At 36.2% G+C, this 23,351-nt stretch overlaps 2 protein-coding genes, 1 long non-coding RNA gene and 1 other non-coding gene across 4 annotated transcripts; 1 reads left to right on the top strand and 3 right to left on the bottom strand.

The window, feature by feature from the left end:
* Window positions 1–638: 638 nt before the first annotated feature.
* LOC108487777 (secreted RxLR effector protein 161-like) lies at window positions 639–1,175 on the bottom strand. Its single transcript, XM_017792137.1, has one exon. The coding sequence runs from the start codon at window positions 1,173–1,175 to the stop codon at window positions 639–641; it is 537 nt and encodes a 178-aa protein (XP_017647626.1).
* A 3,523-nt stretch (window positions 1,176–4,698) lies between these two features.
* Window positions 4,699–4,805, bottom strand: LOC128287445 (small nucleolar RNA R71). The gene has a single exon (XR_008278145.1). It is a non-coding gene; the product is annotated as a small nucleolar RNA R71 (small nucleolar RNA).
* Window positions 4,806–15,858: 11,053 nt separating this feature from the next.
* Window positions 15,859–16,905, top strand: LOC128286714 (uncharacterized). The gene is made up of 2 exons (XR_008277350.1): window positions 15,859–16,291; window positions 16,386–16,905. It is a non-coding gene; the product is annotated as an uncharacterized LOC128286714 (long non-coding RNA).
* A 913-nt stretch (window positions 16,906–17,818) lies between these two features.
* On the bottom strand, window positions 17,819–23,123 carry LOC108489389 (protein IQ-DOMAIN 29-like). Its single transcript, XM_017793920.2, has 8 exons — window positions 22,835–23,123; window positions 22,717–22,758; window positions 22,085–22,225; window positions 21,712–22,002; window positions 20,711–20,911; window positions 20,303–20,383; window positions 18,387–19,341; window positions 17,819–18,106 (listed from the first exon to the last, which is right to left on the bottom strand). Exons 3-8 carry the CDS (start codon window positions 22,172–22,174, stop codon window positions 18,075–18,077), a joined length of 1,650 nt encoding a protein of 549 aa, XP_017649409.1. The 5' UTR covers window positions 22,175–22,225; window positions 22,717–22,758; window positions 22,835–23,123; the 3' UTR covers window positions 17,819–18,074.
* Between the last annotated feature and the right edge of the window lie 228 nt (window positions 23,124–23,351).

The raw sequence follows: 23,351 nt of genomic DNA, 5'->3' as shown, positions 1-23,351 counted from the left end.
ATTCAAATTAAATTAATTAACCACATGGCCTAGCACACGGGTGTGTGGCATGGCCGTGTGTGTAAGTTAGAGAGTTACACGGGATCGAATACGGCCTCTTGCATAGGCGTGTCCCAGGGTCGAACGGGCGTGTCCCTTGGACCACACGGGCATGTGAGCCCAGCGCCTTGCAAAAAAAATTTGTAATTTCGTGAAAAATTCTTAGAGGTCCTGATTAAGTCCCAACTCGATTCTAATGCTCCTATTGGACCTCGAGGGTACAATTAAGGGAAGTTATGAATAATCTCAGTTAATGAATAGTGATTTGCATGAATGAATTGAAATATGCTTTAGATGTTCTGGTAATACTTCGAAACCTTGTTCTATCGACGGGTATGGGTTATGGGTATTACATGGATGGTCATTTTGCAACACTCCTCATTAACCTCCATGCTTCAAACTCCTGTATCATAACACAGCTTTTCAGACATCATCTTCATAAGGGTTTTTGTTAGAATAGTAGCTAACTGGTCCTGTGACCTGTAGTGAACTAGTGTGACTTCTTTGGCTTTCTCCACTTCTCTCACAAAGTGATACTTGATTTTGAAGTGTTTTGTTCTACCATGGAACACTGGATTTTTTGCAATTGCAACAACTGATTAGTTATCACACTTGAACTTTGTTGCTTCTTCTTTCTTCAAATTTAAATCATTGAGCAATTTTCTCAACCAAATGGCTTGATTTATAACTGTTGCAGCTTTGACATACTCAGCTTCAGCAGTTTTTTGTGATACTGTTTCTTGCTTCTTCAAGCTCCAACAAAAAACACTTGATCCTAAAGTGAAGAAATAGTTTGAAGTACTTTTTATGTCTTCAGAAGATCCAACCCAATCACTGTCTGAATACCGAAGTAGCTTGATCTTTTCAGTCCTCATAAACTTCACTCCATGATCTAAAGTTCCTTTTATGTACCGTAGAACTCTTTTTGTTGCCTCGAGGTGGTTCACATTACAACAATGCATAAACCTTGACAACAGACTTGCAACAAACATGATGTCAAGTCTAGATGCTGTCAAGTAAAGCAGACATCTCACCAAGCTTTTGTAGCTTCTTTCATCAATCTTTTCAACATCTTCATTTCTGGTGAGCTTCTCACCATGAGCAATAGGGATGTTCGTAGGTTTGCAACTTTCCATGCTATATCTTCGTAGGATTTTTATAGCGAACCCCTTCTAGTTTATGAAGATTGCATTGTGAGCTTGGTTCACCTCAGACCAAGGAAATATGTCATTTCACCTAAGTCTGACATTTCAAACTTGTCTTGCATCTGATCTTTGAATATAATTACCAGTTTCTTGTTGCTACCAATTACAAGTAAATCATCAACATATAATGAAATAATGAGGAGCATTTTATTAACAGCTTTCTTCACATATAAAGTGGGCTTACTGATGCTTCTTTCAAAACCCATTTCTGTAAGGTGATTGTCAATTCTTTCATACCATGCTCTTAGTTTTTGCTTCAAATCGTACAGCGCTTTGTGCAGTTTATACACCGTGGTCTCACACCCAGGTACTGTGAACTCTTGTGGTTGTTCGACATAAATCTCTTCCTTCAAATAACCATTTAAAAAGGCTGACTTCACATCCAACTGATGTATTCTCCAACCCTTTTGAGCAGCAAGAGTTAGTAGTTTTATGGTGTTTAACCTTGCAACAAGGGTAACTGGTTCTTGCTTCACCAGATTACATTGTTGATAGATTTTAATAATGGAACTGGTTCCTTGCACTGGTTGTTCATCAATTGCATCATTTTCAATTTGGTTTACAGTGATTCGCAGATCTGGTCTTGGACTCCATTGTTCATACATCTCCTCCTCTGTTACAGTCCAATTCTATATTTCATCAAACTTTACATCTTTACTTATAATCACCTTTTTGGTGAAAGGATTATAGATTTTGTATCCTTTCTTAACATTGGAATATCCAACAATTATCCTTGGCTGCGATCTACTTCCAAGCTTGCTTCTTTTCTCTTTTGTGACATGAACAAACTAGATGCAACCAAATACTTTTAAATGTGAAATAGAAGGTTAAAACCATACCAGGCTTCAAATGGTGTCTTCCCTTCAACAGTTTTAGTAGGTAGTCTGTTTAGCAGGTAAGCAGTAGTGTTTACTGCCTCTGCCCAAAAATCATTTGACAATTTACTTTCAAACAGTAAGTAGCGAGCCATATTCATCACAGTTCTATTCTTTCTTTCAATAACTCCATTTTTCTGTAGAGTGTATACATTACTTAATTGATGGTGAACACTAGACTTTTCATAGAACTTTTCAAACTTTTTTGGTGTGTATTCTGTGTCATGGTCTTATCTTACCATTTTGAGCTTGCAATCACTTTGGTTTTCAACCATAGCTTTAAACTTGAAGAAGATTTCAGCCGCCTCGCACTTGTTCTTCATGAAGTACACCCAACAAAACCTTGTACTATCATCTATGAACAACACAAAGTACCTACTTCCATTTAGAGAACTTGTCTTCATGGGTCTACAAATGTCAATATGTACGAAGTTTAATTTTTCAATGGCTCTCCATGTTGTGTTCTCAAGAAATGGAGACCTCGCCTGTTTCCCAAGCTAACATATTTCGCATTGATAAACCGTAATTTATACATATTTCTATCTTATGTTTAGCATATTTTATAGATGATTTTTCCTTAAAATTGGTGAATTTGATGCTCCCAATGCCTTAATTTCATATTTTATACTTAGGTGAGCATAAGAGAGTGAAAGGCACGAGAAACGGGCCAAAAACGGAGAAAATAGGCTAACGTACGAAATCAACACAGCCTGGACCTCCTCACACAGGCAGACCATACGGTCGTGTCAATTTGGCAAAATTGAAGCACGACTCACACAGGTGGATCACACGCCCGTGCCTCTTTAACAGGCTTGACCACGGCCTGAAGTAATCGCACACGGGTGTGTCCCTGCCGAGCCCAAGTTTAGTCCAATTCAGAAAATGGCTAATTTTGAGGGTTCTTAGGCATTCCAAAGCCTATAAATACACCCTAAACGAGGAGGAAAAGGGGACACACAGAGAAGGAAGCAGGGAACTGCTCAAGGAAAGCCGATTGATCCATCTCAGAAGCCGGATTCATTATCAAGACTGAAGATCTCCCCTCAATTTCCCTTCAAGAGTTTTGGGTTTTTCTTTATGTTTTGTATTCATTATTTTTCTAAGATGTTTACCTTTTTAGTTATGAACTAAAACCCCTAAATACCTAAGGGGAATGAAACCTAAGACAGGTCTTGTTATTATTATTTGAATTGTATGATAAATATTTGACTTGTTCTTAATTATGTATTCTTAATTCTTGTTTTGATATTTTAGGATATTGATTCAAGTTAAGTTCTTATTCAGAGGAGGAATAGACCCTGTCTAAGAGTACATTTGTCATAATTAAGCAGAGTTGGTTGCACACCTAGAGATAGGATGACAAGATTTTGCCATATTAGGGTGAAACCTAATAAGGGGATCCATAGATCGAGTTAATGCAACTCTAGGGAGTTAATTAGAAAGAGATTTCAATTACTCAACCTAGGCTTAGACGTTGCTAGTCTCGAGAGAGAGAATAATATAACTTAGGGATTTCTACGGATCAAATCAAATGAATAAATCGTCCGATTCAGAGTCAAATAACAAGTGAAGTCTAGGTGGATTTTTCCTTAGGTATTGTCTCAATCAATCGAATTTTCCACAAGTAATTTCCTAATTCTATTTTCTGTGAATTCTTAGTTTAGTTAATTAGCTAGTTAAAACAAACCCCATTATTCTTAGGCTAGATAATAAAAAGACAGTTATTACTCGTACTTTTAGTTCCTTTGGGTTCGACAATCCGGTCTTGCTAAAGCTATACTACTATACGATAGGTACACTTGCCTTCATTGTGATAATAGTTAGCTTCAAGAACGATTTATTACAAAAATTTAAAACATGTCACGAATATCACGTATCAAGTTTTTAGCACCGTTGCCGGGGAACTAAGATATTAGGAACATTCGATTTTTATTACTTTAGCCATTTACTTTTACTGCAATTTAAATTTTATTCTAATTTTTATTACTAATTCTTTCTTTTCCCTTTTTCCGGTAGGTTCTTATAGTTTATGACTAGAAGAAACCCGTCAGGACCATTACTTTTTGATAGTGAGATCGATTGCACAGTTCGCAAAAACCAGATACATAGAGAACGAGCAAGAGGACAATATTCAAACCACAACCGAGGAGATGACTGAGAACCAAGAAAATCTGCTACCTCCTGCGATTGCTGTTAATCAAAATCCTACTTCGTGCACTATGTATGATTATGCTATACCTTCTTTAACAGGAACTGAATTGAGCATAGTTAGACCTGCTGTAGATGCAAATACTTTTGAACTGAAAGCTAACACAATTCAAATGATACAGCAATTTGTTCAGTTTGATGTTTTGCAGGACGAAGATCCCAACGCTTACTTGGTAAACTTTTTGGAACTATGCAATACATTTAAAATCAATAGCGTTTCTGATGATGCCGTACGTCTTCGGTTGTTTCCCTTTTCCTTAAGGAACAAAGCTAAACAGTGGTTGAACTCGTTACCACGAAGGTCAATTACTACTTGGGAACAAATGATCGAAAAGTTTTTACTTAAATATTTTCCACCGGGTAAAACGGCTAAATTACGTAATGATATCTCTTCTTTTGTGCAGATGGATTTAGAAACACTCTACGATGCATGGGAGAGATACAAAGATCTTTTGCAAAGATGCCCTCACCATGGGTTACCGCTTTGGCTACAGGTTCAAACCTTTCATAATGGCCTGAATCCTTCGACTCGACAAATAGTTGACACAGCTGCAGGCGGAACCATCAATAATAAAACACCTGAAGATGCTTATGAATTTATAGAGGAGATGTCACTGAATAACTATTAGTGGCAAGTTATGAGGACAAAGCCAACAAAAACAGTTGGTATTTATAACGTCGATTCGGTCACCATGCTCTCTAATCAGGTAGAACTCTTGAATAAGAAAATTGATGGTTTTCTTAGTTTTTCACAGGTTCACCCAGTAATGCAGTGCGAAGCAAGTGGAGGCGGATCAAGTAATTCAAAATACCAATATTATGGCCACAATATGGAGAACGAGCAGTTAAACTACATGGGTAATAATCCTCGATCTCAAAACAGTCCATATAGTAACACTTACAATGTAGGTTGGAAGAACCACCCAAATTTCTCATGGGGAGGCCAAGGAAATCAGAGACCACCTCCAGGCTACCAACAACCACCCTACCAACAACAAAAGAAGCCGAACCTTGAAGAGATGCTCTCAAAGTTTATATCGATGTCAGAAACTCATTTTCAAGATACCGAGACAACACTTAAAAATCAACAAGCATCGATCCAATGGCTCGAAACTCAGATCAAACAACTTGCCAAGTTGATTTCTGAACGACCACAAGGTAGCCTGCCAAGCAACACAAAATCTAACCCAATGGAGCAACTCAACGCGATTACTAGTCAAGATGAGGAAGGGTTAGTCACACTTGAACCTGAACCAAGGCAAGAAACTGAGATAAGCAAAGGTAAAGGTGAGGTAAACCACAATAAGTAGAAACCGGTAAGTACAGAATAGAACCTCGTGTGCCATATCCTAATGCAAAAAGGAAAAACTGCTCAGATGAACAATTTGGTAAATTCCTTAAACTCTTAAAAAATTACATATTAACTTACCATTTATTGAAGCTCTATCGCAGATGCCAAACGTAATGAAATTTTTAAAGGAGCTTCTAGCAAATAAACGAAAGTTAGATGACAGGTCGCATGTGGAGCTAAACGCAGTTTGCTCAGCTATTCTACAGAATAAGCTACCCAATAAGTTAAAAGATCCAGGGAGTTTTACAATTCCTTGCTTAATCGGTAGTTTAGATGTTAATAATGCATTAGCTGATTTAAGGGCTAGTATTAACGTCATGCCTTACAAAATGTTCAAACAATTAGGTCTTGGGAAACCCAAACAGACTAGGATAAGCATTCAATTAGTAGATAAAACTATAAGATTTCCTAGGGGTATTATTGAAGATGTGCTAGTTAAAATCAATAAATTTATATTTCTGTTGGCTTCGTTGTTCTAGACATAGAGGAGGATAGCAACACTTCTTTGATTTTAGGAAGGCCCTTTTTAGCGACTCCTAGAACGATTATTGATGTTGGCACAGGTGAGCTTACACTTTGTGTAGGAGACGAACCAATCACCCTTCAAGCTCGTAATTTCGGCAACACATCGAAAATTGAAGGTGATTGTCTAAACTATTCTACTAAAACTGACAATATGGTGCAACCTACTTTCCAGGAAATGAGTTTGAAGGAAGTACATGAGCCATTTTCAAGCAATAGTAAAGGACCTATTCACGAAGAACGAAGGCTACAAATCGAGAAGCTAGATGAATGGCGAACACATAAACCGAGAACACACGATAAACTAAAACTACGCCAGGATAAGCTCAATACATTTCCAAAGAAACTTAAGGTTGGAGATAAAGTTTTATTAGATGCTGCAGATCCTCACATTGTCACTACCAAACCGAATGAAGAAATCTGTCTTGCGGTACTTAGCATTTTCTCATTCGGTACGGTCGAGGTAAATCATCCTAAGTTCGCACTTTTAAGGTAAACAATACCCGCCTAAAACCTTATTTTGATAAGATTCATAGCAGGAATGAGGAGTATAAATTCCTCGAACCACAATGACCATTCAATGGACAGGTAAGTCTAGCTTAGACTTTAAATAAGCACTTTTCCTGAGGCAACCCGAGCTCTAATAATATCACTTTCTTTAAATTTTAGTTTTTAAAATCTAACATACTAACCAAATCATTGAACACGGGTTTTTCAGAACCATACGGCCAGGGACACGGGCGTGCCGTAGGCCGTGCACATACCACGGGATGCAAAACGACCGTGCGATACGGCCGTGTGGAAACAGGGAAAAAATTTCTTCCCTAACACAGATGCGATAAGTAGCCACGGCCGTGTGACATGGCCGTGGGTGAAACTTCCAAAATAACACGGGCATGCAACACGCCCGTGTTTTGAAATTGTGGGTGAACCTGTCAATTTAACACGGGCGTGCGCTTACATACGCGGGCGTGGAAAAAGCAAACTAACCCATAACTCATTATTGTTGAAATCTCCTAAATTAATTTAATCCCTATTTTTGTTGAGATTTGAGTTGGAATAGTTGCTTAGCTATGTTTTATTCTATTTTGTAATTTGTTATTATTAAAAAAAACATGTATACATATTAGTAGTAGTGATCTTCTAAGCTAAAGAAGTTAAATTTCATATTCTGAGAAAAAACACTGTTGTACGCAGTTGATGACTAGTCATTTTTTTAGTTAGGCAATTTTTCAATTCAATCTCGATTCTAACCCTTTCTTTCAGTTTGTGACCACACCCTCTAACCAAGACCATGTTACAACCCTCTAAAGACCTTTTGATTGATGTTACATCTTAATTTATAGTGGTGGAGATTTGATTTTCATGCAAGCCTATGGTAATGACTTTTCATTATTGACTATTGAGTGCTTCACTTATTGTCCTTAAACACCTCAAGTGATTTGAGTGAATCTTTAGTGAGGATGTAAAACACTGTGATATTTTGAATCAAAGGTAATTACTTAGATGTGGGGAGACACCTCTGATTTCATGATAAAATACTCAACTTGGAATTCTTGAAACTTTGATATTCTTTCGGTTGAATTTTCAATGTATGATTACCTATGGATTATTTTGAGATATTAACGATAGAAATTATAAGTTGAGAAGAATTTATTTTGATTATGAGTTGAGTATTTTGCTTAAGGACAAGCAATACTTAAGTGTGGGAGTATTTAATAAATTATAATTTATACATATTTCTATCCCATGCTTAGCATATTTTATGGAAGATTTTTCCTTAAAATTGGTGAATTCAATGCTCCTAATGCCTTAATTTCATATTTTATACTTAGGTGAGCATAGGAGAGTGAAAGGAACGAGAAATGGGCCAAAAACGGAGAAAATGGGCCAACGTACGAAATCAACACAGCCTGGACCTCCTCACACGGGCAGACCACGCGACCGTGTCAATTTGGCAGAATAGAAGCACGACTCACATGGGTGGACCACACATTCATGCCTCATTAACAGGCTTGACCACAGCCTGAAGTAATCGCACACGGATGTGTCACACAGGCGTGTCCCTGCCGAGCCCAAGTTTAGTCCAATTCAGAAAATGGCTAATTTTGAGGGTTCTTAGGCATTCCAAAGCCTATAAATACACCCTAAACGAGGAGGAAAAGGGGACACACAGTGAGGGAAGCAGGGAACTGCTCAAGGAAAGTCGATTGATCCATCTCAAAAGTCGGATTCATTATCAAGACTGAAGATCTCCCCTTAATTTCCCTTTAGGAGTTTTGGGTTTTTCTTTATGTTTTGTATTCATTATTTTTCTGAGATATTTACCTTTTTAGTTATGAACTAAAACCTTTAAATACCTAAGGGGAATGAAACCTAAGATAGATCTTGTTATTATTATCTAAATTGTATGATAAATATTTGACTTGTTCTTAATTATGTGTTCTTAATTCTTGTTTTGATATTTCAGGATATTGATTCAAGTTAAGCTCTTATTCAAAGGAGGAATAGACCCTGTCTAAGAGTACATTTGTCATAATTAAGCAGAGTTGGTTGCGCGCCTAGAGATAGGGTGACAAGATTTTGCCGGATTAGGGTGAAACCTAATAAGGGGATCTATAGATCGAGTTAATGCAACCCTAGGGAGTTAATTAGAAAGAGATTTCAATTACTCAACCTAGGGTTAGACGTTGTTAGTATCGAGAGAGATAATAATATAACTTAAGGATTTCTACGGATCAAGTCAAATGAATAAATTGTCTGATTCAGAGTCAAATAACAAGTGAAGTCTAGGTGGATTTTTCCTTAGGTATTGTCTCAATCAATCGAGTTTTCCACAAGTAATTCCCTAATTCTATTTTCTATGAATTCTTAATTTAGTTAATTAGCTAGTTAAAATAAACCCCATTATTCTTAAGCTAGATAGTAAAAAGACAGTTATTACTAGTACTTTTAGTTCTTTTGGGTTCGACAATCTGGTCTTGCTAAAGCTATACTACTGTACGATAGGTACACTTGCCTTCATCGTGATAATAGTTAGTTTCAAGAATGGTTCATTATAAAAATTTAAAACCTGTCACGAATATCACGTATCACGCATACATCTTCATGATCAGCCATTTTTTACAAATTTTCAACCAGGTTATTCTTGGAGATTAGACTTAAGGATTTGTAGTCAACATGTCCTATTCTTTTGTGCCAAAGTTTTGTTTCATTCAGCGAGCTGGTTTACGCTGCTGAAGTTGCTAAGTTCCAGTTGATAGCAAAACTTCTGTCTGCCATCTTTGTTGATATGAGCTCGCATTCACTTGGATCAAGAATTAGCTATTTGTTGTCTTTGAATACCACGGAGTAATTTTTCTCGAGTAGTTGTCCTATACTTAGCAGGTTTCATTCTATGTCAAGGACTAAAAGAACATTTGTGACAAGTTTAGTACCTGATGGAGTTTTGATTAAAACATCTCCTTTTCCAACTGCTTCAATATATTGGCCATTTCCAACTTTCACCTTGGAATGAAACATTTTGTCAACATTCTTGGAGATGCTCACGTCTGTTGTCATATGACTTGTACACTAACTATCTACGAGTCAATTCTTTTTTATTCCGTTGGTGTGTTCGCATGATGTTGCGAGCTGGGCTTCGCAGGAGGCTATGAACATCAGTTCTTTTGCTTCTGCTGTCTATGCCTCTACATTTTGTTGTTGAGTATGCCCTTTATTTTTCCATACTTTATCTACATGACCAAGCTACTTGCATATTTTTCATTGAGCATCACGCTTGAACCAACAGAATTTTTCAGGATGACCTAACTTCTTGATGTGCGAACACGGTGGATACTTTTTCTTTCCACTATCTTTATTTGACTTCTCCTTTTTTTCTAACTAGCCCTTTTTTGCTTTCTAACTTAAGGAGCTCGTAGCCTCTCTGTTTTTAGCTTGAAAAGCTCATTCAACAATATATTTCTTCTCTGCTTGCCCTTTTTTGTTCTGGAGCATACAAAACATTAATTAGCTCTGAGAGTGAAATGGTTGATAGATCCCTTGAATCTTCCAATAAGGACATCTTTGATTCGTATCTCTTAGGAAATGTGGCAGTCACCTTCTCAACTACTCAACTATCAAGGAACTGATCACCTAGCAGTCTTATCTAGTTCACCACTACCATGATTTGTTATGAATATTACTTCACCGTCTCAACTTCCTTTTTCTTTAGGTTTCAAAATCTCGTCTGAGATTTATCATCTACTGCTATCAGCTTGTCTTTTGTGATCCCTGGAACTCCTCTTTAAGCTTATCCTAAGCTTGTTTGGGAGTTTTACAGGCTATATTCTTGTGATTACATCTGAGACACCATTTTGTAGGCTAGATATCACCTTATGTATTTTGGCACATTCCTGCTGTTTCATTTGAGCAAGAATGGGATTTGGCCTCAACACTAGTGGTTCTATTTCAGCATTTACAACCTCCTAGAGATCAAAGGCTTGAATATAGGTTTTCGTTTTTACTACCAGATGTGGTGGTTTTCACTTGTAAAAACAAGGGGTGATGGTGGTGTAAAGTTTGTTAAAGATATTTTTTATGAAAAACAGGCCTCAAAGATAAATGGCTCTGATACCAATTATTGAATTTTTAAAAAGAAGAGGTTGAAATAGAAGTAAAAAGATGAAAAATAGAGAAGTTAATTTTGGTGAACTATTTCATTAAAATACTAATATTTGGCTTAATTGAAAAAATTTCCTTAATTAGGCTAAAAATAATAATAAAATATTACTTGGCTTAATTAAGTGACTAGATTCATATAACTTTCTTTTTCGGTCGTTGTTTTTGTCTAATCGTCTGCCAAAATATTTAATTAAAATTTATCACAGTTTCAGTGCAAGTTGGCAACTTGTAGAGTGAAGAGCTCACAGGTGAGCTCTCATGCTTGGTAAGCTCACAATGTTGGTGAGCTCACGATCTTGGTGAGCTCGTATTTTTTGGTGAGCTCGCATTTCGCAGTTCGCAGGTGATGTAATAGCACGATTTTAGCTAAATCAATACAGTGGTTTCGGAACTAAAAATTTCAGGTTAGAAAATTATTTTAATATTATTTTTGGTGTTTATAGGATGTAAATATATATTGTTGAGAGTTTTGTGAAATAATTTTATCGTTTAAGTGTTAATTTGACTAAACGACTTAATCGCGTAAAATGCAAAAGTAGCATGCTATAAGTTAAAAGTGCCTAATTGCTATGGTTTATTAAATGTGAAGCCCTTATGATGCTAAAAAACCATTTGAATAATGGATGGACAATTATGCCTATAGTTAGTGGGATTTTAATGTTTATTCATTAAGGATAAATATGTTATTTTGTAAATAAGTTAAATTAAATAAAAAAAAGTTAAAAGTTAAGCTTCATTTCATCTTTTATGGCAGAATGAAGCAAAGAAGAAAGCTAAATTAGGGCTTTGATATTCTACACTTGCATAGCTTGATTAAGGTATGTTTTGAGCTTGATTTTTTTATGATTTCTATGTTTTTGTGATCGTTGCTTTGAGTACTAGCTAGCCCATGCCCTAATTTTTGAAAGTTTTGATGATTTTGAAAGTTCCCATTGATGAATTCATGTGTTTTTGGATGTTTAATGATGAATTATGAAAGCTTGGTGTTTGATATACATGTTTTGTTAAGTGATTTTGAGTAAAAATGCACATCAGGGATTAAATTGAGAAAAGTGTAAATTGAGGGGTTAAATTTTGAAATAAATGAAAGTTTTGGGCTGCTAGGGACCTACATGAAATTCGGCTAGGCATGGGTGTAATGAAATTTTGTGAATTTTGTGATATTATGCAATAAGGGCTAAATTGTAAAAATGTGAAATGTTAGGGGCAATAGTGTAAATATTCCTTAAATAGTGTTTTAGACTAAATTGAATAAATATGTGATTGAATAATTTAATTTTGAATACATTTAGATCAAGAAAGGAGGAATTCGGATCTAGATCGGGGAAAAACTAAAGTTATCGACTAAATAATTCAATTCATCATTTTGGTATCCGAGGTAAGTTCATACGTGATAAACATTGATAAAATTATGTTTAAATGCTTTATTAATTGCATAAATTGTATATATGAGACTACAGTTGTGTACAACGATAAATCGACTATGTTTGTCATTTAATGTGCGTTTCGAGATAGCTTCGGCTATATATAGCACTTAGTGTGCGTATCGGAATAACTTCAGTTATATATGGCACTTAGTGTGCGAGACTGAGATAGCTTTGGATGGCACTTAGTGTGCACGATTATAGTAACTTCGATTATGTTTTGGCACTTAGTGTGCGAGATATCAAGTATTCGATAGTATTTTGATATGAATTTGTACAAGTATGTACATATAAAGCATGAAATCCAAATAGAAGAAGTTATAAACTTGTTCATAAACATTTGAGTAAGTATGAGGAAAATTTGTCGGTTACCATGATTTAGACATTAATTAGTTCAAATTGATGATTTTTATTTACGAACTGTTGAGTATATTCAATACGAACTTACTAAGCTTTATAGCTTACCTCGTTTTTATAGTGAATCCAAAGCTAGCTCAAACTCGGGGATCGTCGGGAATTGTCATCGCACTATCGATCATTTCATTGGTACTTTTGAAGCTTTATATATTTGGTATATGGCATGTATAATTATGGTACATTTTGTGTTATGAAATTATAGCCATGTGATTTGGCTTGTATTTGGTAAAGTCGTGGGATGTGAATTTTACTCATTGAATGTGTTTATATATGCTATGTAATGTGAATGGTATGCCTTGTGAATTTGGCATAGTATGGTATGAGAATAAGGTATTGAATTAGTGTTATTTTGAGATTTGAATTAGATGATAAGATGATGAGTAAATGCATTTGGAGCTTATGTAAGTTTTAATGATTTTGACATAATGATTTGGTATGTTTTGAATATGAAATTTAGCAGTTGAAATGATTGAGGGTAGTCGGCATGAATTGTGTATGAATTGGCATGTTTTGGCTATCTATAAATAAAATAGAATGGTACCATTTTGGTTGCTAGGAATGCATGAGAAAAGGGTGGCAAATTGGCTTGGCAAATGACCTATTTTTGTCCACACGGGCAGAGACACGGACGTGTGTCTAAGCCGTGTGTGACACACGATCACGTTACACGGCCGTGTGTCCCCTAGGGTACCCTTTCGAATTAAGTCAGTATACCCTACAGGTTTGGCATGGTCTAGACACACAGACGTGTCTACTGGCCATATGTGGCACACAGGCTGGCACATAGGCGTGTGGTCAGCCATGTGACCCAAGTCAGTAACCCCTCCAGTTTTCCCACAGCCATGGCACACGGGCGTGTCCTCAGCTGTGTGGTGCAAGTCAATATGTATGCCTGTTTTCACACGGCCTGTGACACGGACGTGTTTGGCGGCCGTGTGAGGCACATGGCCTATTCACACGGGCGTGTGACCCTTAAATGCAAGAAAATTTTCTATGTTTTCCAAAGTTTGCTAATGTTATCGGTTTAGTTCCAAATCTCTTATAAGCATGTTTTAAGGTCTTATAAGGCCTTATAAGCGACATTGTGAATGTGTTAAATGGATTTTGATTATGAATGCATATATGTATGATTTATGTTGTGATGGGTCAGCAATGCCTCGTAACCCTGTTTCGGCTATGGATACGGGCTAGGAGTGTTACAGGTGAGCTCACAGTCTTGGTGAGCTCGCATCTTTTGGTGAGCTCACACATTTGGTGAGCTCGCGGTTCGCAGATAGCACGGATGGTCATTTCGCAACAGCATTGTTGCTTCTGCTATTTGATTGGTCTCCCTCCTTCATCAGTTTGCTAGTGACTGTAAATGGAAATGGTCAAACGGTCTTATGACTTTAAGGCAATAGTACAAGAAAGAAATAGAAGAAGAATACAAAAGTATGATAAAGAAACAGATACCACCAAGGAATTATGCTTAATTAAAAAGCTAATTTTGGAAATATATATAACCAAGGCTGGGACTTAGAGATATCCGAACATCAAGATCTCCAAAAGCCAGATTCCCAGATTTGGCATTTCAAATTAGACCATAAGTTTCTACCTTAAACAATGTCAATCAGGTTGGTGCAACAGAAAAACTCCATCTTTGCCGGTTAAGAGAGTATTTGAAACAATTTCCTGTTGCTTGGATCATGCCATGGGGCAATTTAACTGATTAGATCCATTCATTTTCATTGGAGCACAAAAGAAAGAATGTCTCTGCCTTCAATTTGTTGAGAAGCATAACAGAAATGGTTTTATGAACATAGCCTTACCTTGCAAGAAAATCGATCTAGTATTGCCAATCAGCCCTGAAACTATGCTTAATGATAGAACGAAAAAAAAATGCGTATTTCCTAGCGATTTAAGCTAGAAGGATGATTAGTTACCATGCAAAGAGAACAAAAAAAAAAATCAGTTTTAGTAGGTAATCAAATACCTCTATCTGGTTCATTTTGATATAGATTATCAAGGGCAACACCATGATTGCTAAAGTTGTAGTTCTTTCATATCAAATCTAGCAGCAATAAGCCATTTGAATCACCATTATAAATAACTACAGAAAGCAGCACATTTTTGTGAAATTTCTGGTGGCTTTTGTAGCTACTTCCTTTCCAAAAGACAACAGTAGTTATGTTATTGCTCAGTCAGCTGTTCCTTCCTAGGAGAAAGATAATGCATAATATATTAATTTGACTATAACATATGAAAACATATAAAACATGCCATAAATATACCAATTGCTAGATTTTACTTTATTATAACAATTATTCTTCCTTTCTAATGACAATGATATACGTGATTGAGATAGTCTGTAGCAGCTAACAATTCCAATTAAAAACTCTTTAACCTGCTATAATTTTTCTTTTTTTGTGTGTGCATTAAGTTATGGCTGGAGTATCTTCAAAAACAAGAAAACTTCAGTTGGAAGTAACCCAAAGTTTTGAAAGATTACCTTCAAAATATCAGCTTTTTTTTAAGCTTCCTTCTCCTGGTTGCTTCATGTGGAAACATTGGCTAATTAACCTCAATTATTCAGTAAGACACTTTCGATTATCTGTAAGTATTTCTGGTTGTTCTTTTTATTTTATGCGAGACAAAAGATGCTCGGGAAAAATTAATCTAGACGCAATAACAGGCCCGATGAACCCTTGGGAGGGATTTTAGAGGTCTTCAGTTGCATAAAATTCTGGCCATATATACTTTTATTCACTATCCATCATTTTATTCACCACCACAGAATCTAAGCAGCTGTTAATTGACTAATGTATTGTCAAAAACATACACAGACTACTCCTAATTAAAGATAGCTTGGACTATTAATGGCAGATATATCGAAGTTATTAAGGGCAATGCATATAACACTTTTTGAACTATGACAATGATAGAAGCATGGAAAAGGTGTGGGGGAGAGCTCAAGTCCAATCACCTCAAGAATATTCTCTATCTCCTCATCTCTAGTCCCCAAATGCCATAATTCTGGTTGGATTCAGTTTCAGTCTTGCCATGTGTGGATTTGTTTCATATCTAATGCCGGTCCGATCTGTTGAAGGGTCACAATTACTTGGCCACTAGAGCCTTCACTTATAAATAGGTAGGCTGGCTTCCTATTGCCTAATCATCTAACCACAAAGGAGAAATAGAGAGTCAGCTGTCCTCTTGAGTTCCCTAGATCACTTCACTGGGGTTATGGGGTCTGCTCTTGCCAGAGCCTAGATAAACGGGAGGTCCCTGATGACCTACTGAAGTGTTTGGGGGAACTCTGGTTGGCACCTGACACAGATTACAAATATGAGCATACGAAGCCATAACTATAAAAGGCAAGGTTGGTGGATAGTCATCTTCTTTCTTCAACTTAACACATATTATCATGTTTATTTCACATTCCACGTATCATTTTTTCAATCATTAAGTCATTTTCTGTTCAAAGAATCAGCAGTTCTACAAGTGCACAAACTTTGCCTGTAAGATGTCCAAAGAGCCTTTGCCTTCACAGAAAAGCACCTGGGACAAGTTTCTTTAACTTCCCATCCTCCATACCCTTCGTAAGATCTGGTACATGGATCAATCACCATTTTCTCAAGTCCCATTGCATTGCTTAGTAGATAAACTGCAATCCAAATCTCACTCACGAATCCATGTCTGCCAGTTATAAAAACCTGCCTTAGATGATAATGGGGCAGCCAGGAGGACGGTTTATTTCTGTTTCTTCATCGATATAATCACAATCGTCTAGCTGCAGTGAAACTCAACAAAAAAATAAAGCAGTCGAGGAAAAGACAATCTCTATTCAATCGGCTATCCGGGGGGAAAAAAGAACAGAAGGCATTCATATTAAACACCAATGAATGGTGCCTTAGTTTCATTAGATTCCGATCATTTTCAAGAAACAATCTACAGATGCTAATGCTAGCAGTAAAAAAAAGACTTTTTACTATGAAGCAACATTAATTCTGGTATGCTTTTGAGTAGATCATTCATGTGAGCTGTCATCTGTTCTTCCCAAATGATTTTCAGTTTGTCTTGAAGTTCCTTTAATCATAACAATCATATGGCCTATGCAGAAGAATCTCTGCTTTGCAGTTCATTGTACTTTATCAGGATTCAAAAGAAAAGATGAAAAACCTTTTCATCTTAGTAAATAATTAGAGCAGTATCATCAAAGATAATGCAATCCTAGCTGTTATTTCCACCACATCAATTAAAATTGTCTGCAAAAACCAAAAACTTGAATGCAATTCCAACTTTTGCATCAATGGACATGCCTCGAGAATATTTCTTACCCACAAAAGGCCAAGGTGCGGAACAAAATCTTTTAAAATTGCTAGATGTTGGAAATTGTAATGTGTTGGCAAGCTCTCTGGCATGGCCTCAGCCTAACCCCACCCCCTCCAAAAAAAAATATAAAAAATAAAAAATAACTCTAATTCGGATTCACTAAAGTAAATACATTAACCACGATGTCTCAAGCTGCGGCATGTCACAGGGAAGCTGACAGAAAGGCCAATGAGCATCGTTTCTCATCTTCATACCAGTGAACCGAATAACTGCAGTCTTTAGATTCTTTTTTCCTCGAGTGAATGAGAAGTACTTGGTGTAGGGACCTTCAAGAAATTCACTTGACGACAACCCATATATTATGTTTAAAGGAGACGGTGGATAACATGTTCTGCAAATGTTCATCTAACTTCAATTTCACCCATCTTAGGTCCAGGGTTGCTTGGGTCTTGAAACCATGAAAATTAGAATGATGTTCATCCATGTCATCACCATCGGTATACCTCTTGCCTGATAAACAAAAGTCGATTTTTGTAATGGCACCATGCCAAAGACTTGGTTTGAAGCGAAATTCGAGCTTTCCCTCTTCTAGTCAGAGCTGAGATGGAGCAAAAATCGATTGATAGTTGACAAAAGGATTGGCTTCAAAAATGATGTTTAAATCAAAATTGAGGTTTGAGTGATGAGTTTAGTCTCTCCACCTAGGCGAGAGAATACAACTAGGGTTAGCCAGATTTGCAGATCAGCATACTCTATTCCTATGATATTAAATGATAGAAAAGAGTGGGTAGGAGATCCAAAGAATTTTACGTACAAACACAAACGAACCAAATAAACCAAATAACCAACTGTAACATCTAAAAATATTTACCCATCTACAAACCTGAAAGTGCCAAGGAAACTTAAAAAGATACACCAAGCAACAAAAGATTAGATGATTCACTCTCCTGCTTCTACAACCAAACATCAGAAGTTTACAACACATAAGGGAAGTTTTGTTAAGTAGCATCCGTGCACAAACTCCATGGAAACTTCATCGAAACAATTCCCCATGCAAGAATTACCTCCTCCACTCAGCTCTGACAACCTTATCTGAAATTGTCAAGTCAACAATAAGGGATAGTCATCATGCAGAAGCAACATACAGGGAGAGCATAGAACTACCACATAAGAGCATGTTTAACTACACATGTAGAAATGACTTTATACAATAGAGGGTGCCAGTTTCTCTGTCCTACTTCAAGAATGGGGAAAAACTAAGCAGCATATCCATGGGTAATACTCATTTAGCAAAACAAAAACACAAACAGAAGGGAATAAAACATTATTACACTAGTAACCAAATGAGGCATCAATGTAAAGTGGTGCTTACCATTAGCATCTTTAGAGGATGATTGAGATTTGTCACTGATGTTAGCACCTTTGCCAGCTACTCGAACCCGTCTTTGACCATGTGGGGACTGTGAACTTGTATTACTATTGGTTGAAGATGGCAGAGAATATCGCCTGTTTAACCCATTTTTATCAACAGCCTCCGGGGTAAACATTGGGGAGCCTTGACCCCTAAGTCTAGCTTTTGCAGATTCAGTTGGTGCCATATAACTGGGCACTTTTGGCATGAGATTTAACCCATTTGCCTGATTATCAATTTTTGCAGGGAAAGAAGCTCTTCTTTGGCTTGTGTTTGAGCTCTCATCACCAACCTGCTCGTCTTTAGAGATTAACTCCTCTATTACCTCAAGTTTACGATTGTTTTCAGCAGGTGACAAATCAACTGCAGGACAGACATTAGGCTCACCAAGAGAAGGATCTTCTAAGGACATTTTCAGATCTGCCTCAAGAATTGACAGTTCTGATAGTGTTGCAGTCACATCTCTTATCTTCTCAGCGGATTCCTGTTCTGAAAAATCAGGGTCATTAGAATTAGAAGTTTTTTTCAGAGTCTTCTTTGTTTTCTCATTAAAAACTTCAGACTTATCAGAAACCTCCTTTGAAGAGTCAGAAAGCTTTCGTAAACTGCGCTTAACCCTCTCAAGCTCATTTTGTGGATGCTTCCGAACTGAATCTGCTGCTGAGTTGCCAGAAACTCTCCTCAGACCTCGTTTGTTTTTTTCATGCTCCAAGGTAGAATGACTAGATCCATTAACAACTTTTGCATTGGACAGTTTCTGAATACTTCGTTTTGTCTTTCCACTCCTAACTGGTTTTAAAGGGGATACCCAAAAATGTGACATTGTCCATCGTAGAAGCCACTGCCAGGATGAGTTAGGCTCCTCTGGAACATATTGAAGTTGTAGAGGTAATACAGAAGGTGATGAGGCCAAAAGCTGAAATGATGAAAATGCAGTCACATACAGATTGGAACAACAGTGAATAAAAACATAGCAGAACTGGCATAAGTCAAGACACCATGATTCTTGGCATCCACAACAGGCCAGCAGCTAGGAAAACAGTGGCATACATCAAAAACAGTAATCACTAACAAAGTTCATACATATTAAAGAAAAAGAGGTAAGGAACAGAACTAAATCTTCCATGCAAAGTTTTTTTACTAGTCATGCTAGAGTTCTAAAGTCTAAGCACTTTGCATAACAAGATTTATTTCTTTTTTTATTTGTTTGTCATTTCATGAGGTTCAACGGAAAGGAAGTGCCACTTATGGGGGCCCAATTAATTGAAGGCATTTTCTAAGATTTAAATCCACTGAGAGGAATATATTAAGTAAGCATTATCAAGATTTGACAGTAGGAAAAAAGGCAGATAGATAAACAAGCTTAAAAAATAGTTGATCATTTTGATACAACAAGAAGGGATCTATAAACAACTGATACATTTGCATTTGCAATTCTCAGGTGAGATACAGGACTTAGGCATGGAGGCTCTCGAGATAAAGATGGGGCATACAGATATTTAGACCTGACTTGCGAGTTTAACTACAAAAGATGCCTCTATTGTACTGATATTATAAACATTAATCACCAAAGAGGAAAAAAATACTGAAGATAACAAAGTGTAAGAATATCTGCAATAGAAAATTATAACTTTAAAGTAAAAGGAACAATTCAAAAGATCAAGGTGCACAAGCTCAAGTTTGAAACACAAAAGAAACAGGAACAATTATATGCTAAGAAAATATGCATTAGACAACTACTGTGGCGACAAAAGCAGGAACTTAGGAGCATTAAAAATTGCCTAAAGGCTAAATATCATGGGCTTTCTATCAGCACAGAAGTTCTCATTTTAACCAGTAAGAAGAATCCAATAGTATTATGAGAAAGCAAACCATACCTTCTGAACAAACACATTATTTGATAAATTCTTCACCTTAGAAGATGTGCTCACTCCAATAGAATCCGAGCTTTTAGAACCCTGCTTAAATTAAAGAAGTAAAATGTACCCAGCTTAGAAGCATGTTATGTGCAATTAGCTACTCAAAATGCCACATAATGAAACAAAAGGGAGGTATACTTTGATTTTCAGATAAGAACCTGAAATAAAATAATCCTTTATTATTATTGAATGGTTATGATATCAGTGCCCATGTTAATATCAATATAATCACAAAAATACCTTTATTCTCATAGACCTTATGCATAAACAACAAACTCAACTAGGGCATACAACTAGTGTCTACAGTTATTGTCAGGATAGCAAGAAACAACAAGCCATTATCCACTGATCAGTAATAAAAATCACCTGAAGCAGTCTTAGATGTTTTTCTTGTATTTCCATGGCAATATCTGAACATCTGACCTTTTGACCACGAGCTAGTGCTTGCAACTTAACAATTCCCCATGTACAGCATAAAGTAGCAACAGCTTGTCTTCTAACCAAGTGACCACGAATAACTGCTTGCAGCCTTATAATGCCCTTGAGGGTTCGAAATGCCCTGCGAGCCTTCCAACACATAATATTGTCATCAATAAAACTATGTGATTTTAGAGAGGATAATAATCCTAGTATAAGGGCGTGTAAAAGTTGGCAGCAGATTCACTACTTCTATCAAACTTTATGCAAACCTATACCAACCAAATTTGCATTTAAAATTTATACAAATACTAAAAATCAGTAGGTTGTCAAATATTTAAGATTCAAATATCTCTAAACAAGCAGATGCTTGTACAAAACTGATACATGTGTTAACCTGGGAAACTTAGTAAAATGAGTTGTATACTACCCAAGTTACTGTAAATAGTAATCCAGGCCCCTAAGAAATTTTCATTCACATGGATTCCCTATGCTTGTTTCTGTCAACAGCAAGGGGCTAAATATACATACAAACAATAAGAAGCATGAAGTAAATATAAAACATAGAGACAGCCAGCCAATTGTAGAGTCTGACATATACAAGCAGTTAAACCAATAAGTGGTTCAATGTTCTACCTCCCAATAAAACAAAAGATCTAGATCATACCATGAAAGAAGTATGAATCTATCACATGTCACCCAATCCTCACATATCCTTAACTTTAAGTAAAAACAATCATCATCAACAACATAAGGCAAGATGCAGAGTGCAAGGTTCCAATATTAGAAAAATAAGCAGAACAATGACAGTGTATTCAAGTTACTGTCAATAACAGTCAGCAGAGTTTTCATACAACTGAATGAAGACTACAGCAGTAAAATGCTTACAAGTTTCATCACTATGCATAACCTTTAAGTATAAAAGTAACTTTTAAAGGGAGAGTAGCTACCAGATAACCTCTGAAAGCAGCCTGTACCGTCACAGCAGCTGGGTCAAGCCCAATCCTATCAGGATTTTCTGGGTTACCAAAATTACCAGTTGTGGCATCATTTCCATCCACTTTTGGAGATGGAATATTTGCCCCATCATTTGGCAATTGGGCAGGTATACCCTTCTCAGAGTCCACCACATTCCTAGCGCTATTCACTAGAATAGGTGCTGAAATTGATGGAGGATCCACTGATAGGTCAGACACAGTCACCTTGGAAGAAACCAAAACCTCACCTTTATTTGCAGATTTCTGAACATAATAATCAACAAAATTAGAAAATGCAACATTTCAAAAGCTATTTAATATTTGAAGATAATTAGTACTTCCTCACCAGCTTCTCTTTTCCTTTTGAGAAACTGGACTTTGAAGATTTCTTCCCAAGAAGTAAGGTCTTGATCCATTTTGCTGGAGATTTTCCCATCTCCGTTAGACCCAAAAATAATTAAAATTCCAAGTTTCTAAATCTGGAAATCTGCGAAAGTCATACGCAACCAAAACGTCGATATTTAGCATGTTAACATTAAACTTTTTCTTTTTTTTTTTTTTAAAGTAGACTTTTAAAAACAACCAAACGTTCTCAATATCCTAATACAGCTTGCAATTAATGGCAGTCAAAATGTTACTACACTACATAATCAATAGCTTGTTAGTTATAATAAGTTAACAAAAAAGACCAAAAAATAATTCAACAATAAAAAAAAATACACACACAAATTGATGACTGAAACTATTGAAGCTAGACAAGCAAACTAAAATAAAGAAAGTTTGAAATTTTACTTTTCAGTTTTCAGATTTTCTTCACAATCTCAACGGTAAAAAAGTAAAAGATACACGGCCAAAATCCACATCTACTTAAATAAACGAAAACTAATACAACTAAATCAAGAAGAAAAGAAGTAAAAGCAAGCGTGTCGGCAGAACTGGAAAAAGGTGAAAGAGAAGGAGAGGATCAAAAGCTTTCACCTGAAAAATGCAGCAAATTTGAAGTCCTTGTTCGCTACTAAGCTGCCATTACCAGAAGAAAAAACCAAGGAACAGTTAAACAGTGAGCATTCAGAGATCTGAAGAACGAATTTCGTACCGTGAAGGATTCCTCGAACAAGAGATTCCCGTGCAGTGTTTTTTTTTTTTTGGAGTGAATTTAAAACTAAATAAAAGCTAAGAAAGAGATGAAAACGGCCTTCAGAATTAAATGTGTAAAATGAATCACAAGAGAAGTAGGTGTGTAAGTATAATTAGGGTTAGTGACATCAATGGAACGGGGGAGAGGTATCTCTATCTTATTTTTTATACATTCGATGTTAGGGCAAAGAAGGCAAGATTATTTATTTAAATTACGAGGTGGAATGTTATTGGTTTATTGGATTAGAAGATAATATTTTGGTAATTGGTTGTCCAGAGGCAAGATTATCAAAAATAATATTTCATTAAATTGTTATGATATTTTCAGTCACATTTTTATAAAATTATGATATTTTATTTTTATCACGAATATTAATAACTAAATGTTTAAATAAATTTATATTTTATAATTAAAATAATTCATAAAAAAACACTTGTATCACCATATAATTTATAAATCATAATTATAAGGATAA

The sequence above is a fragment of the Gossypium arboreum genome, chromosome 13 (assembly GCF_025698485.1).
Source record: "Gossypium arboreum isolate Shixiya-1 chromosome 13, ASM2569848v2, whole genome shotgun sequence".
Lineage (NCBI taxonomy): Eukaryota > Viridiplantae > Streptophyta > Magnoliopsida > Malvales > Malvaceae > Gossypium > Gossypium arboreum.
The sequence above is the reverse complement of the archived record's forward strand: the minus strand, read 5'-3'. Positions and strand labels throughout refer to the sequence as shown.

Coding starts and splice junctions, on each gene's coding strand:
- LOC108489389 (XM_017793920.2), bottom strand. CDS start 22,174: ATGGGAAAATCTCCAGCAAAATGGATCAAGACCTTACTTCTTGGGAAG. Junction 22,003..22,084: donor CAAAAGGAAAAGAGAAGCTG/GTGAGGAAGTAC, acceptor TATTATGTTCAG/AAATCTGCAAATAAAGGTGA. Junction 20,912..21,711: donor CTGCTTTCAGAGGTTATCTG/GTAGCTACTCTC, acceptor ATGTGTTGGAAG/GCTCGCAGGGCATTTCGAAC.
- LOC108487777 (XM_017792137.1), bottom strand. CDS start 1,175: ATGGAAAGTTGCAAACCTACGAACATCCCTATTGCTCATGGTGAGAAG.